Raw genomic sequence first — 16,049 nt, 5'->3', positions numbered from 1 at the left:
CCTTTCTATTCATTTGTCTGTTCATCCATCAGTTAGTCCAGTTATCTATCTACCGTCCAATGTCTTTGTCACCAACACCATTCATCAGTGCAGCGCGTTCCAGATGATAGCAACAGAACAAACTTGACCGAATTTGATTCCCCTCTGACTTTACTCAATCTGTTTTCTCTGCACCATGCAAAGAAAACACCCAACCCTTAACAAACTTCTCGGGTTTACCGCTATAATCTTGATCCTCCCTTCTTCTTCTTTCCCACGTTGTCTCGCACAGTCTCTTATCGGCACAGATATCTCTAATTCTCTCTCAAACCATTCTATTCTCCTTTTTGCTGTGCTCCCGAATCCCGTGAATTCAATTTTCCTCATCCCAGCAAAAAACATCGTCTTCTCCTTTCCACCGGTTAGCAGACAGCACAAATATCTGCTTTTCTGCTACATAAACCTGGAAAATTACAACATATCAAGAGCATACAAATTGCTTTAGATCATATGCAGTTAATTTATCTGATGACAACGCATTGCAGTTCTTCAAACCCTTAATAGGCTACACACGATCGTTTGTTCCGCCAGATTTCAAATGTCGAATTAAACCAGATTAACTGATAAACCATAACGTTGGAATATTACAGAAGATACATGAAATGATTATCATATAAAAGTGTAGAGAAGTCATTAAATTCGCCGGACCTGTCAGCAATTTTAAATGGCTCTCCGTAAACTGAATTAGTACCCAAATACAGAAGAGATGCCAGGATGATCGAAAATAAACGGCCTTATGGATTCTATCGAAAAGGATATTGGAGTGAAAGACTTTTAGAATTTTTGATATCAAAAATATGAAAAAAGAAATGGAGAAGCTCCAAATTTGCTTCAAATGACTATGAGATAATCGTGGTGACAAAGATTTACAGTACTGTCATTACTGAATGAATAAGTAGGTATAGTGACGCTTAATGTCAGTAATAAGGCAATAAGTCAAATTTGCCCAACAAACGTATTGACATAAGATCCAAGAAGCAACAACAGCAACCAAGAAGTAAGAGCTCCAAAAAAAGTCAAGTAAAGCGAGCAACAATTTTATACTATTTTGTCTTTAGTTTGAAAATTATCCCAGGTTCTTGCATTTTTGTGATGACCATTTACTGTCGGCGCTTTCAGGTTCATTCTATTTACAAATAACTTCATTTCCCCGCATATCCCTAAGATTTTCGATTTAGAATTAGCTAATACTAACATGCTTAATGCATATGGAATGTGTTGTATCTTTCCATAATCGGTCAAATGTTTAGGCTATATGATTTTAGGATTGCAGTAATCGAGATAGAATCGTATTAATTATAGAAGGAACCAAATATGTACAAATTTAAAATGATGGATTTTTTAATTGAAAAACCAATACCTTGCGATTATCCTTTGTTCGAAAAAATCTTAACATGGTATTAACTGTATACAATTATGTCTATCTAAACTGAGAAACTGTGATTGAAAATTGCGTGAGAAAAACTTCGATCGAAATAATTAGCACCAGGTTGACGGACTTAGTTGCAATAACTTATCCATTCTGCTTAACCGAGAAATTCCTGGCCTTTCTTTTAGAAGTGTTCATTGGCAATTATAAGTTCAATTTCTAACTGCAACATCTATTTTGTGAGGTTTTACCAAACTTCTGGTCACAATTATGTATTTATTGTTATTAAAAGTTCTGTATGGTATTTTAGTTCTAAGCAAACATTTAAATTCCTTAAAACGTCATTTTGAACTGGATGTGACACCAAAATAAAGAAATGCACTAAAAACATTTTTTACATTAAGCAGGTATTGTCGGAAAAACCTAAATATTTTTATGATATAAAAATGTAAATGTGTTAATGTTACTAAAATGATGGAAATCAATCACATTCTTAATCCACTAATATTGTACAGATCTTCATGTGCTCCGATTGTAAATCAACGCTAAAAATCTTTCGTAAACTCCCGCTATACAAAGGGTTCAAAGGGCCAAGTGGTGGCAAAATCCCCGTTACAGAAGATCAGTGGCTAAATGTGGTAAACAAACTCCCACTATATAAAGCAGGAAACTCTACCAGTCGGAGAACTTCATTTTACTTGAGTCATTAACTCAACAGTTATGTACCCTACTGCATAGTTCCATTCAATTTTATATTCTTTCTATTAATAAAACCTTTATTATAAAGATTCGTCTGCCCCAATCAACAAGAAAGGCGCCAAAGAAAACAAGATAACTTTTACAAATAAAGAATGTTATGAGAAGGGATAAATGATATCTTAGAAATGTTGAATCAATCTTGTCTCAAACCAAAAAAGTTATAATAAAACAATACTTGCTATTACCTGAAGGTAGAATGATAAAGTACAGATGTTGTTATTACTACTTAAAGATAAAGCAGAGGAACACAGCGGAGCAACACTACCGAGTGGGTTAAAATGGATGTAATTTAAGTGGATGTTAAATAAAATGAAATATTGTCTGTCGAAAAATCAGAAAGGAAACATTAGAATATAGTCAAGTTACAGTTCAACAACATTGGCAGTCTTCTTTTTCTTTTAGTACCCTTTGTCTGAAAAGTTGTTACCTGGTTTGAAAGAGAGTAACAATAAAGTTTTTGTGTTGCCTGACATAAACAGAAGGTGGTTGATAAGAATTTATTGAGGATGAGTTTACTAGTTGATATATAATAACAGCTTAAATCAGATTGGAATATCATTCTGACGAATGAATAGAGTGGAACAGTAGGACGAAGATAGTGACAATCGTAAGTGATAAGAACTCCAGTCTCTAGTTTTTAATGTTTATAAAATGAGTGGATTTACATATACATTTAAATGCATATAAGATTTTACAATATTCCAACAGCTGCATAAAAGTATTTTATATAAAAAGATTAATCTTTAGGCAAGAAGAATTTACATGGAAATCAGATAATTGACTCATCACTTCATGATAGGAAACATTTATTCGAATTTGTCACTGAAGTAATAAATCCTTTACCTACAATAACCCTTCATCTAAACAACAAGCTTTGATTGGTTGTGTTTAAATTTTTGTCGGTTTGTGACACTCCTTAAGCTGTAAGTAATCTAAACTGCATAACTTATTTTACTATCTCGTTTTAACATTGCCCAACCTGAGTCAATCCATGTTTAACATTTAAAACTATCAGTAAATTCGTGTAACTTGACCAGGTTTGATTAAAAAATTGTGCTTGAACAATATACAAATAAACGACTGATATATAGGATGACATGCTGTAAATATGGATAGATTCTTTCCGGTAAAAAAAGGGAGGAAATCGATGCCCTCATCAGATTACAATGGAATGCGTCACAGTCAAATGATGGTCATTCAGTTCAAATTTCCGCCCTATCTCATTTTGCTACGAAAAAGACGGCTTGTGTTGTATTGTGTCGTAGTGAAGGGTGAGAGTAAGGTGGGTTTTCTGGTAGGTGTTGTATTCTATGCTTATCATCTGGACGAGGAGTAGCCACTTACAACGACATGAAAACTTTTCAACGATCATCAACGTCACCAACCATTTGCGTTGCTTTCTCGTTGGATTCCTTTCTTTTGTGTATCACGTGTTGTGCATACGTCTCTGAGACAGTTCCATGAATCAATGTTTACTTCCATTCATTTCATTACGCTTTTCGTATTCTACAGCCTAAATCTGCAGTCGTATATTTAAAGCATCATATATGTAAAGTTGGTGTGTCTTTTACCTTTTCCATCCTTCAGCGCTTTTAGCAGTCAAAGGAGTTAAACGAAGAAGTCACATAATCTGACGAATTCAGTGTTTGGTCATAAGCCGCTTGAAAGTAAAGAATACAAAAGCAATATTATTGCCATCCGTTGACTGGTGGTAGTGATGCCATTTAATGACAATCATTAGTACTGTTTAATGGTAGCTGATAATTATATGGTCTGTGGTACTTATACTAGCTCATTAGGCCTTCAATTTTCTTGTAAACACTTCAACAGTAGAGTGGTGGGACGAATGATGACACTAAACTTGCTTCATTAAAGCAGAAGTGAATAAGTCTTGCGTGAATGTGGATTGTCCATCCGACACATCACTATCATCCTTACTGCTTAAATTTCCGGAATTGCATTACGGATTAAGATCAGAATCTCTTGATCGAAATCTCTTAACTTTTGTGGTTTCTTCATCTAACTTGGAAAATAATGATTAAATGAAACTGGAAGTTAAATTAAGACGAGATAGATGTCTGGTCGTTGTGGTCTCGCCCCATCTCAAATAAGGTAGTGAGGAGTTTCTTTGTTTTGCATTCATATGACGTTTGCTTTGGGCCTCATCCTATAAAATTTTCAGGAGTCATCCAAACAGCCACTGACAACGATTGAAACCAATAAATTCACTATAATATTCTGGAAATATGCAAAAAGATATATCCAGACGATCCGGTACTATCACTAACTATATATGTACAAATAATACACAGGTAACAACAGCGCCATTTCGCGTGAGACAAAATGGAGGACGTTTCGGTGGAAGATGGAGAGGGGGTATGCTATATATTAAAATAACATTAAATATAACTATTTAATGGAAGAGATACTTTGAATCGATCCATCACATTAGATGAATAATATGGTAGACTTCTGCAAGATGATCGTGAGTTGTTGTATTTGACTTGCAGTCACATTACATAAAATTTTCCGAAAGTCCTGCTGTTAGTGATTAGTCAACAGCATTTTGATTCTATCATTTTTCGCAGAGAAGCAACATTTTTCGCAAGCAACAAATGAAAAATAAGTGAACAAGCTTTTACTAACCTAATTTATTATTTTTACGATGTCCAGATAGATAGACCCACTACAGACATCGTAATCAGACGTATTTTTCGGTCCGTTTGCGGAATTTTTAATCCCTTCACCTGCTGTTTTTGACATACCACCGCGTGTATTACCTGCCAATATGTTTAATACCAATGTGGTACCATCCAATGAAAGAAACGGACCGAAAAATTTCAAGATGCAGTTTGCACCTTTTGTGTATCACTTCCCACCATATCGGTTTGACATTCATCTGCCATGCTTCTCTGAGAATCGTAACTTTTATGCAGTCATTTTCGCTAAATATAATTTTCCTTGCTTACCATTTGAATACGGCTTTTATATTCTACTAATTAGTGCAAGTAATGTATTAATAATCAAAAAATTATTGTTATAGTACCTTCCTTATCTCTAAATGACAATGCTTCTGTTCATCCATCATCATCATCGTCCTCAACACATAACCATCATTCTATGTTAGTTCCAATGCGTTTTTCATTTATGTGCATCAAATTTCCTATTTTAAAAGATATAAAATATTGAAGTATGAAAAGTATACGCTTCTTTTGTTAGCATTAATAAGCTCAGATATCTGAATCTTTAATGCCAGTTTTGTAGAAGAGGTGGAAAGATGCATCGTCATCATCACAAAATAGAACGAGAAGATATCAAGAAATTACCACATAACTGCCAGGAACTTCCTTCTGAGCAGCTATCCCAACTAAGTTTAGGTATATGTATTTCTTTTTACTTCGGTTTACTGACTAAATAAAGAAAGTTAAAAATTGAGCTTCTTGCCCTGATTGTTCACACAGTGGGAGGAAAGATAAGAGAGAGTGGAGTCACTCTTCTTCAGTGCAGTTTCTGTGCTGTTAATTTTGTACACTGAACATGGCGTACATTTGCTTCTTAGAATAATCTTCAGTAACCTTAAGACTATTTAATTTTTCAGTTAGGCTTTTGGTTATTTCTATCTAATTTTTCAGTTAGGCTTTTGGTTATTTAAGTATCATTTTCTAGATAATGTTTCAGCAAATATACTGGAGTTTGCTTGGACGCGGTGCAGTTTTTATTACGTTCTCACTGCGACAAAATTCCAGTTTATATCTCGTGCAAATGATACTTCTGATAGAATGAGAATGAATATTAAAGAAAGAAATTCAGATTTCAGAAGATAAATTTTAGAGGGTGAAGTGATTGACATCCAAGAAGGCTATGGCTGCCCACCTTCGTATGTTATGGAGAGCTATCGTATCCAGATAGAGTTGACTTCAGCACGATATCGTTGTCGACCTTTTAAAGGTTAATACAACTGCTTCTTTCGTCCAGCTTTACTTTATATTTGCATCTTGCTACCATAACAGAGTGTGCGTTCCAAGTTTCAAGGAAAAAAAATTTCGGCAAACATCACGAATCCAGAAGTATTTTAACATCATCAGATAAAGAATTCGAATCAGTCAACAACCTTGATTAGTCTTGCAGTCAGAACAAGGTGGAAGTCAGTTCTTTTGTGTAACATGGACAAATCCCTTTGTGATTTAGGAAGAGCTCCAGTTTAGGAACATCGAGTGACCCGAGAGCATGACTTCTGTTTTTTGGGTTGACTTACATATAAAGATAACTTGTACACTTAACATCCTCACGCAAAATCAAGAGATTTTTGAAGACTTACATTAAATTGCTCTTACCTTTCTTTTCCAAAATTTAAAAACTTTTGAAGTCCATATTCAGTTAATTACAAATTTCGTATTTCACTACAAAGTATTTACTGAAATGTTTGATCATCTCAGGATTTGTCAAGAACAATATCTGAATCTCAAAAGTACGGTGTTTATTTTTGGTTTTAGATAATTCTAACTCAGCAATACCGGTTTCTGTAAACGACAGGAAGATAGCTCATCGCGAACATGACTCATTGCAAACATTACGAGGTCAGTTTGCTGTAACATGTGCTTCATTCAAAGAGATAATATTGCTCATAACATCAGAAGGTATATCCAGATACAGTAAATACCTTTATTCTGGATTTGTGAGCCATATTGTGATTTAGTCAAACGGCAGGGAAGATGAAATGATGCGTGTATTCTGGACTATGATTGAAACCATCCGAAACTAACCAACAGTGAATGCTCTACTAATAAAATGCCGATATCTTTACAAATTATGGAAAAATTCATTCTTGCACACTTTAAAATTTCGTGAAATTTCGCCTGGAGTATATGTCGGTCATTTTCTTCAAATTTTCAGACAGGTTGGAAAAGCAGTTGGAAGAAGAAAACTATGAATGCATGATTTGCTGTCAAGTTATCCATGCTAATCAGGTATTTCTTTCATTTCTATACTTTAATTGCAGAATAAAGATTTTACCCGCATTGTCTCTTAAACGAGACAAAGGAATCTATTTGAGTCAAATTTTCTGCTTTATATTGGAATATGATCGTAAGCTGGACACAATTATTTCCATTTTATTTGTCCGGGGTTTATTTTACACTTTCATTGGTGTTTCACAGAGTCTGCGGCGAGTGAAGTTGGCAGTAATTTGATAACCTTTTATTTCGTACTGTTACTCACAAAATATGGCTTAGAATTGTTGGGTGGAGAGTTGTGGCCGGTTAATCTTGTTTTCACTGAAAGAAGCACGGACTGTTTTAGTGGATATGGAGTTGCAAAAAATGCTACCATATGTTCCATATTAATCGTGCAAATTCATATGGTTGCATAACACAGTGGGCGGCTAAAAGTTTCAAAGCAGATGTTGGCTGGCGCTGTCCAAGTTGCCAGAATGTTACTTTCGAACTTCCTAAACAGTATCGATGCTTCTGTACTAAAAAACTTAATCCTCCAACACAAAGGTATCGGAAAAATGCTAAATTTTCACTTGTGTTTTTTATATTACATTGTTTTTACATTACATTTAATTTTTTTATTTCTATAGTAATTTAAAAATATTTCTGGAGTGATTCTGGTTTTATGAGGTATGAAATAACCAGTTTCTAAGTAAGGATCATATAGCTTTATCTTTCAGAATTGTTGGAAAGTAGGACTAATTTTTATGAAAGGGTAGGAGTGAGGTTTTAAAAATAATGTTAGAGTTGTATCATCCATACGCTCTGGAATGCGATCAGAAGGCTTTGCTGTTAAAGAACTGAGATTTAAAGGTTTAACAAATTATGAATTAAATTAATGGATCTGATAGTTGTGTTATGAGCTCGTATGCAAGTTTGTTTCACTCTTACCTGAAAGACAGTAAATTTGTTCACTATCGTTTAAAAGAAGTAGTTTTTTTTGATTATATTCATAAAAAGCTGCGTTTAGATTCCCAGATATGCCTCACTCATGCAATGCAATTTGTGGAAAAATCCGTGGTGCCGGTTGCATTCATCCGTGTACCGATCAGTGTCATCCAGGACCTTGTTCAGAATGTCCGCTTACGATTACTCAAAGGTGCAATTGTGGTCGGCAGATTATTGCTGGTCGCTGCGGTAAACAGCTGGAATTTAAGGTGAACAGTCTTTTTCACTTTCCACGGACTGTGATATCTCACTTGGCTTAGTGATATGAACAACTGATGTGCAGAGTATTTCTTTAGTTATTGAGAAGTGTAATTTAGAGTATTTGCCCTTGACGAAGCATTTTATAACACTAAAAATAATAATCTCTGGCTTAAACTTACGCATTATCATTAACTGAATTTAACAGTTGCTGGTTATAAAAAAGTCCTTCAACAGACTAAAATTGTATAACCAGCAACTGTTGCTTATACAATTTATTATAGTCTGTTGAAGGACTGTCAGTTATTGTAGTGTTTGATGGTGTGCGGAAAGATGCTCAGCTGCGGATTACACAAATGCGAAGTTATTTGTCACCAAGGAGAATGTAATGCTTGTGAGCATGTCGTTACCCAAAGTGATTTCCCCGATTTATTCTTTCAAGTTTCTTTTTTTTGAAATAAGCTGACAACACCATCGGTATTTTATAAGTTACTTAAATTCACGTTAATTCGTGGTAAATTAGTTTCTTAATTTTTTCAGAATGTTTTTGTGGTCTCGAAGAGCGTATCGTACCATGTACAGTTTTGAATTTAAAGGTCACTTCATTTAGTTGTGGTGCTCCATGCACTGGGATGTATGCATGTGGTGTACATAAATGCGAACTCAGGTAATCCAAATCGTTTACTCAATCATGTTTCATGAATTCTCCTCGTCCTTCACTTTTGTTGCAAAGAAACATTGAAATACCTAGTACGCTTATGATCACTTATCAGAAGTATGGAATTTTTGGGTGAAGTTCAACTTCAAAAACTGTATCATTTATCCCACATTAGTCATCTTCGGTGATTAAATCCGATCTTATGAAGAAATGATATGGTGGTATCCGCGTCCACGACTCATTCTCCTAATTCAGTTACCATAAAGAATTAAGGTTTCAGCGATGCTTCAGATATGGATCTTTACATGTAAACGAAATTGACAAGCATACAAATTGAGTTTTTGTAGTTAAAATGAGAAACTGCTGAAAAGTTACTAGTCCCGTTCTGCTTGTACCTTCCAGATATTTCATTTTACCTGAAAAAAGTAGCATGGCTTGACAAATATTCTTACCATTTGGGTTTGCTCATTCAATATATTAGTATAATATGGCGTTTTTCTAAATTTCCATCGTACATCTCCATTAATTCCAAAGAGATCATTACGTTGTGAGATTAGATCAAAGGATTAAAAAAGGTATTTCTGTGAATCAAGGTTTAATTTCAAGATGTCATGACAAACACGGAAGGGATAATTGTGGATTGTGCAGTTTATCGCCGAAAAAGAAGGAATATTGTCCATGTGGACGGACACTAATTGCAGAGCTAGGGAAGCTGGCACGAACATCGTGCACTGATCCAATTCCCACGTGCAAAAATGTTTGCGGCAAAGTTCTAGCCTGTGGTCCAGAAGGTATACATTTTAATGACTCATGAATTGTTATCGATACTTACATTTGAAGCTGGCATACAAAACTTTGTCATCTCTTGATGCAAAATGCTAGACTGCTGCTATTTGATAACAAAAATTATATTTCATCCTTAAGCTTCCAATGCACTGAAAAGGTATGATGAAAATTACCTTTGTGGGCACTTTTTAATTTCGTGGCCTATAAATCTGGAATAAAAAACTTTTTGCAGTTCTTTTCCTTCCATTTAAAATCGATTATGGTTTTACGCTCTGAGAAGATGTTTAAATGGATAGACCTGCTAGATGTAACGGTTATAGTTTCAGATAAGCCGCATCAATGTATGCAGCTGTGTCATGTAGGATCTTGTTCTTGGTGTCCTTCAAGTTCTTTAATAAGTTGCAGATGTAAAGGCGTGAAAAAAGTAATACTGTGTAAGGAATTTGTCCTCTACTCAGGTAAGAATTTTGCGTTTAAGCGTTCCTCAGAAGGAAAATTAGCATTTATCTTATTTTGTGGGTATCATTGAGTAATGATTGATGTAGCATTCAAAAAAATCGAACATTTTAATTACTTTCCAAAAGTACCCACTTTTTTCCAAATAATATTATTTCAAACGGTTTTATATTCATTCGTGATTCTTTATATCGAAAGATAAGATTTTAAGTTAATACAATAAAACTTGGTAGTAGCTTTAAAAAGATAAAATTTCAAATTTGTGTGAGTAAAAGTCGGTGTTCCTAATTCACAGATTGATATTTTCTAGCCGAAAATCCATATCTTTGTGTGCGGCGGTGTAAAAAATTGAAGACCTGTCAGAGTCATCGATGCCGTGCTATTTGTTGCGTTGATAAGGAGCATTTCTGTATGCAGGTAATTTGCACTCGTCGGTTCTTGCGTCTCCAACTGTTATGTAAACGTTGAATTTTTGACTTTACAGATCTGCGGCAAAAAACTGAATTGTGGAATTCATAATTGCGATCGATTATGTCACGTTGGGCAATGTTCTCGATGTTTGCAAGCAAGTACGTTAAATTTTTTCCTTTCCTTTCCATTTCTTTGTTTCTGTCGTTAATGAATTTGAAACTGTGTTTGCACTGCTCTCCGCGCATAATCTTATTCTTTTGGATCAGTTAGGATTCAGAAATTTCACATCCATGTGGATGTATAAAATCGTATAATTACTAAAACAGTGCAGTGTAGAATTTTTTAAGGTTTGCTTTTGCTCACAGCATATATGAATCATTTAGCTTCGTGAAACCATTTTTTTTATCAAGTATATCTTCCAATTTACTTCTAACTTTTTTCGTTTCTTCGTAGGTTTCGAGGAGCAATACTGTTTGTGTGGACAGACCGTCCGTGAACCACCTATTCCGTGCGGTACATCACTACCACTTTGCAATCGACCATGCTCACGGCAACATTCTTGTGATCATCCTCCTATGCACAATTGCCATGCTGAATCTGAATGTCCGCCTTGTACTGTGCTTACTCAAAAACCGTGTTACGGTGCACACGAGGTTTTCTATTTTAATATCATGTTTTGATCAAAAGCTCTTAAAATACAGGCCGATCGTAGGTTTCTAGTGGTTCCTCTTGTTAAATCTTGTCGAATCCCATCTTTTGGAACTTAAGGCAGGAGGGAGAAACCTCTACTTCTGGATTCATCTTGTATCCGTTTAAATGTACCACACTCTTGCTAGCAGTCAGATATCACGTTTGGTTTTTGCGTTGAATCATTACACCGTTAATCAGTATGTGTGGTACTTTGTGTGTCATGCTTGAATTATGAGAATTAAATTGCACTTTTTTTCAGCTTGCTAGAATTAGATGGTCACAAAGTCATGTCGACTGCTTTATCTAATAAATTCTCATGAATATTCACGTTGAACAAATTCGGTCGCTTCTAAGGCCAGCGAAGCAAGTTTTTGGAAAATCTTGAAAGATAAATCCCTTCGTTTTAGATTCGCGCAAATATCCCATGCTTTTTAAACGATGTTTCTTGTGGACGCCCATGTAATAAGGAACTGTTGTGCAATGTACATCGCTGTAAACGAATTTGCCATGCAGGACAGTGTTTGGTAAACAATACTTCATGCCAGCAACCATGTACTAAAAGAAGAGTTGAAGAAGCTTGTGATCACATTTGTGGCCTTCCATGTCATGGCGATACCTCTTGTCCCAAAAGTTAAGCTTTTTGGTATTCGCTCTGTTCAGCAAATGTTGTGTTTAATTACGCAAGTCTCAACTGGAAACTTAGAAGTTGAAGTGTGAATTAATGCACATGCAGAAAGTGTGTTGCCGGTGTGAACAATCCTTACCGCCGAAAATTTACGGAGTCTTCAAGAATTGGATGGCCAAGTGCGAACGGTTTGATTAGTGATCTCATTAACTTGTTTCTTATCTTTATACTTTTTATTTTTGCTAGTAATTTTAGCTCCTGTGGAGCCAAAGTGATCATTACTTGCACATGTCTTCGGAAATCGTCTGAAATGCGTTGTTCCGATGCTGAGAAAGCTTACCAAAAGTTATTATCATTGAAAGTAATGGAGGATAACTACCCGAACTTATCTGCCGAGAATCACCTATTAAAAAAAAGTTTGAGCATCGACAAATATCGATGGTATGGTTATTTTCCAATCTTAATTTCTGTAAGTTGATCAAGACTGTCATAAGCTTTTGTGGCTTGTGACATTAATATCGGGTGGGAAAATACAAAATATGCAAAATATAGTACATCATGGTATTACACGCGTATGCTTTAATATTAAAATGTAAAATTTCTTTGCTCTTATTGAATTTATATTAACTCCTGTTGATTTTTGTGATTGTTGTTTTTTCATTGAAGGGAAGTATTTATAGCAATTTTTCAGCCTTCCATGCGATGCGGAATGCCAGCGGGCACTCAGAAATGAAAAAATGGCAGAAATATTAAATATTCCTCGTCCAGATGCAGCTGATGATGTAGCAGCTTATACCATTTTTCTGAAAAATAAATTGAAAACGAATTACAAAGAAATTTTGGACATCGAAGATACATTATTAGAACTTGTGCATGGTTTGAATGCGGTATGTTTGTCCATAATTTTAGTATCGTTTTTTAGAAGAAGCACAAAGTACACTTTCTCTTTAAAGCCTTGATTATGGTATTGTCTTGATTACGCAGAAGTTTCTTTTTTAACTCCATGCTTTCAATTATCATGGTAAAATCATTACTGAAGAAGTTTGGTATTGGCTTACCTATGGTTGAGAATTATTATCACTACTTTGATTTTAAATAGTTTGCATTGATGTGTTGTTTATAACTAAATTGCTCTATAAGCATTGAGAGCGCTTAAATCAGTTATTTCCTGGTGATATCGTGGTTGCAAATCACGAAATGCAAAAACAGTTCTGAAATAAATCTGTGCTGAGTTCTATGCTTTTAATCCTTAAGGTCGTCCATCCACTGATTATGCATTGTTTTTTGACTCAAGTGATTTAGTTGCAATTAATAGGAAACGAATATTCATTACAGCAACCAAATGTGACATCGGTTAGTCACTCATTTCCACCACTGCATTCGGAGCTGCGTCGTATAATTCATGAATACAGCCGATATTTTGGCATCGAAACAATCAGTCATGGCCAGGAACCACAAAGAAATGTAGTCGCTACTGCTAAACGGTAGGTAAAAATTCACGACTGCAAATGCATGCAATGTAAAATTTTAGTTTGCGATATTTTTATGTTACATCATTCAGAAAAGTATGTTAAGATTTCCTATTGTTTGGAAAATCATTGGCATTCATAACAGCAGGTTTCATGATTCAGTTAGAAGTACTTGCGATATTACGAAAACCTTTTGGGAAACATGAAAAATTATCATCTGCGAAAACATGAAAAAAGGAAAAAATTTATCGACAGCGAAGAATTTAATCTGAAATTGAAGTTGAGTTAGAAATATAACTTAGTAAACAATTCTTAACTTTCTGAGTCAATGAATATTTTATGGGAAATATAACGATTGTCCATAATACAATGTTTTGAAAATTTGAGATTATTTGACATTGTTTACTATGATTTAAATACAAGAAAGGTGTGTGGAAGCCTTTTTTTTAATGTTTTTGTGGTGCATTTCGATTTTATTAAACACTTTGTTATTTCCACCATTGTTGGAGGACGTGCTAAAATTCTTCAGGAATGTAAGTTATATGCCAGCTGTGTTTCTTACAGCTTTTAAAAGATATGCGGCAACATCGTCCGTATCAGCGTAAGCTTTTCATTATATTAATGATTGAAATTAATTAAATATATAGTTTACAGTTGAAATTTGCAACCATTTCAAAGTTTATTGTTTCTGTCAGTGGTGGTTTGAAATAATGTTGACGTTCATTTGCTTCCATATTCCATCCCTGTTAAATTATATTACAATTTGACTCATGAATGATTTGCATTAACATAACGTCTCGATTTTTTTTCTTTCTTGTCTCTCTAACAGCGTAATTAAATCTCTGGCCGAGACTTATGAAAAAATGATACTAATAGATAAATCTCTATTATTTCATTTTTCCAGGACAGAGTGGAAAGTAATTATTGAATAACATTTTTAGGTCAAGTAATGCGACCATCACGCCATCCAAGATTCTGTCATCGATTCCGAAAAGTTATTTATATGCTGAAAACAGGATGCAACAATTGAAACCAGTAGGCAAAGTATTAAAACGAGGTTTTAAAGAACCGTTGGCATCACAAAAATAGGGTTTCTTTGATTCATATCTTTTGTTCTACGCGCCAGTTGAATGTCTTGCATAAGACAGCTATTTATTTCTATATGACTTTTGAGCTCTTTCCAATAAATCTATGTTGAGCTCATTATTTTCTCTTTATTTATATTACCTTTACAAAACATCAGTCCTTTATTAGAAATCAGTAAAACTGATGAACGTTCCTACCGTAATTGCTTTCAGAGAAACTATGCACTAGCAACATCTTTTATGTCTGATGGTAGCCTAAATTGATAAGTTCATGACACTTTTCCGCTCATTCTGTAGTTTCATGAGTGAATTTAAGGAATTTAAAGCAGAGATGATTAACTTATTGATTTCGCGTGTTGCGTTGGCAAGCACTCCATTATAAACAGTGGGTATTTAAACAAATGTGTAAAGATTTTTGAACCATGTTTAAATATCCACTGTTTATCATCAAATTCTTTTTAATTCTTTGGAAATTGGCGTCACGATTACCATTGCTATTAATTTTATGATTCATGATCTCGAAATAATGATTACAATATTCTGAGATTCATCCCAAAAAGGTGAATTGCATCTGAATTACTTCCAGTGGATTGCACTTCAATGTCGATGAGTTGAACTTTTATATTTTCATATGGGCATACAATGCTCATTTCTGTTAGGAGTTTATGAATTTTGTTACCTCACAGTTCTAACTTTCCAGCAAAACTAAAGATAGAATAATGCTTCATGTATGGTAAGAACAAAGTCATTGTCACTATTTCCACCTATTTCACGAGACCATTTTCTGTTTCGCGAACCATATAAAAATTTTGTTTTTCCCTATGATAGATCTATTTGTTCACGGTTTCCGTCATTAATTTTTCTTCGTTTATCTCTCTATTTGGTTTTACTTTTAGACGAATATAAACTCTGATACTTTTTCCTTTTCTTACAAAGCAGTTTCATCTCTTACATGTACTTTGAATTTAATATTGCTGAAACATAGTTTTGGGTCGAAAGCCTTTTTCTGACTATTCCTGTTCCTCATATAACTTCATAATTTGGTTGTCTTTGAAAGAAATAGATTGATCCTTTTTTTGATTTGCATTTTAATTTATGAGGTTCATTTGCGTTTAGCTATATACACAGTTATGCGGTGGTTGTCATTGCACAGCTCTAATCTCGTCATGATAATTGATATTCTTCTGTTGAATCAGCACTGAGAAATTTCATTTACCCCAAGAATTTTTTTGAAAGTGTAATAAATTATGTGAAGGAAGGAGTAGTGATGAAAAAGTCGGTCGAGATAAATGGAGAATGGACGCTTTCATTCCGTGACGAACAGCAAAAATTAGACAGCGAAACTGATGGTTTGTGCTGTGTCTTCTTTCTTGGCCTATAAATTTCTTTGCATATGCATATTATAAGGAAAAAGAGATGAAAGGAATTTGCAAGGTGAGAGAAGTTGTGAATATTAAGGATGACGATTAAGCCTTAGAACTAAGAGATTTCCATGTAATTTCATACCAGGATTTTAAATTATGGTTTCAGTTCTAGTAATGTTTTATAAAGCTAATGATTCCATC

General features: G+C 34.5%; 3 protein-coding genes across 3 annotated transcripts in view; all 3 read left to right on the top strand.

Moving 5' to 3' along the window:
- Positions 1-4,413: 4,413 nt before the first annotated feature.
- LOAG_18038 (NF-X1 type zinc finger family protein) lies at positions 4,414-11,940 on the top strand (the record flags this gene model as incomplete). Its single annotated transcript, XM_020450708.1, has 16 exons — positions 4,414-4,543; positions 5,211-5,289; positions 5,432-5,544; positions 5,999-6,115; positions 6,661-6,744; positions 7,061-7,134; positions 7,466-7,665; positions 8,129-8,315; positions 8,617-8,719; positions 8,845-8,971; positions 9,569-9,753; positions 10,075-10,206; positions 10,515-10,621; positions 10,689-10,773; positions 11,069-11,268; positions 11,713-11,940. 16 exons carry the CDS (start codon positions 4,414-4,416, stop codon positions 11,938-11,940), a joined length of 2,151 nt encoding a protein of 716 aa, XP_020305576.1.
- A 300-nt stretch (positions 11,941-12,240) lies between these two features.
- On the top strand, positions 12,241-14,488 carry LOAG_18037 (hypothetical protein; the record flags this gene model as incomplete). Its single annotated transcript, XM_020450707.1, has 5 exons — positions 12,241-12,371; positions 12,622-12,817; positions 13,266-13,414; positions 13,929-14,000; positions 14,341-14,488. The coding sequence occupies 5 exons, from the start codon at positions 12,241-12,243 to the stop codon at positions 14,486-14,488; spliced, it is 696 nt and encodes a 231-aa protein (XP_020305575.1).
- Positions 14,489-15,737: 1,249 nt separating this feature from the next.
- The window catches only part of LOAG_18036 (leucine Rich Repeat family protein), a 10,405-nt gene continuing 10,093 nt past the window's right edge, over positions 15,738-16,049 (top strand). Inside the window, exon 1 of the mRNA XM_020450706.1 lies at positions 15,738-15,833. Within this exon, the coding sequence (XP_020305574.1) occupies positions 15,752-15,833 (82 nt within the window). The 5' untranslated portion in view covers positions 15,738-15,751. The remainder of the gene's footprint in view (positions 15,834-16,049) is intronic.

Source organism: Loa loa (assembly GCF_000183805.2).
Source record: "Loa loa unplaced genomic scaffold supercont3.181, whole genome shotgun sequence".
NCBI classification, from domain to species: domain Eukaryota; kingdom Metazoa; phylum Nematoda; class Chromadorea; order Rhabditida; family Onchocercidae; genus Loa; species Loa loa.
This window is presented reverse-complemented; position numbering and strand designations above follow the sequence as displayed.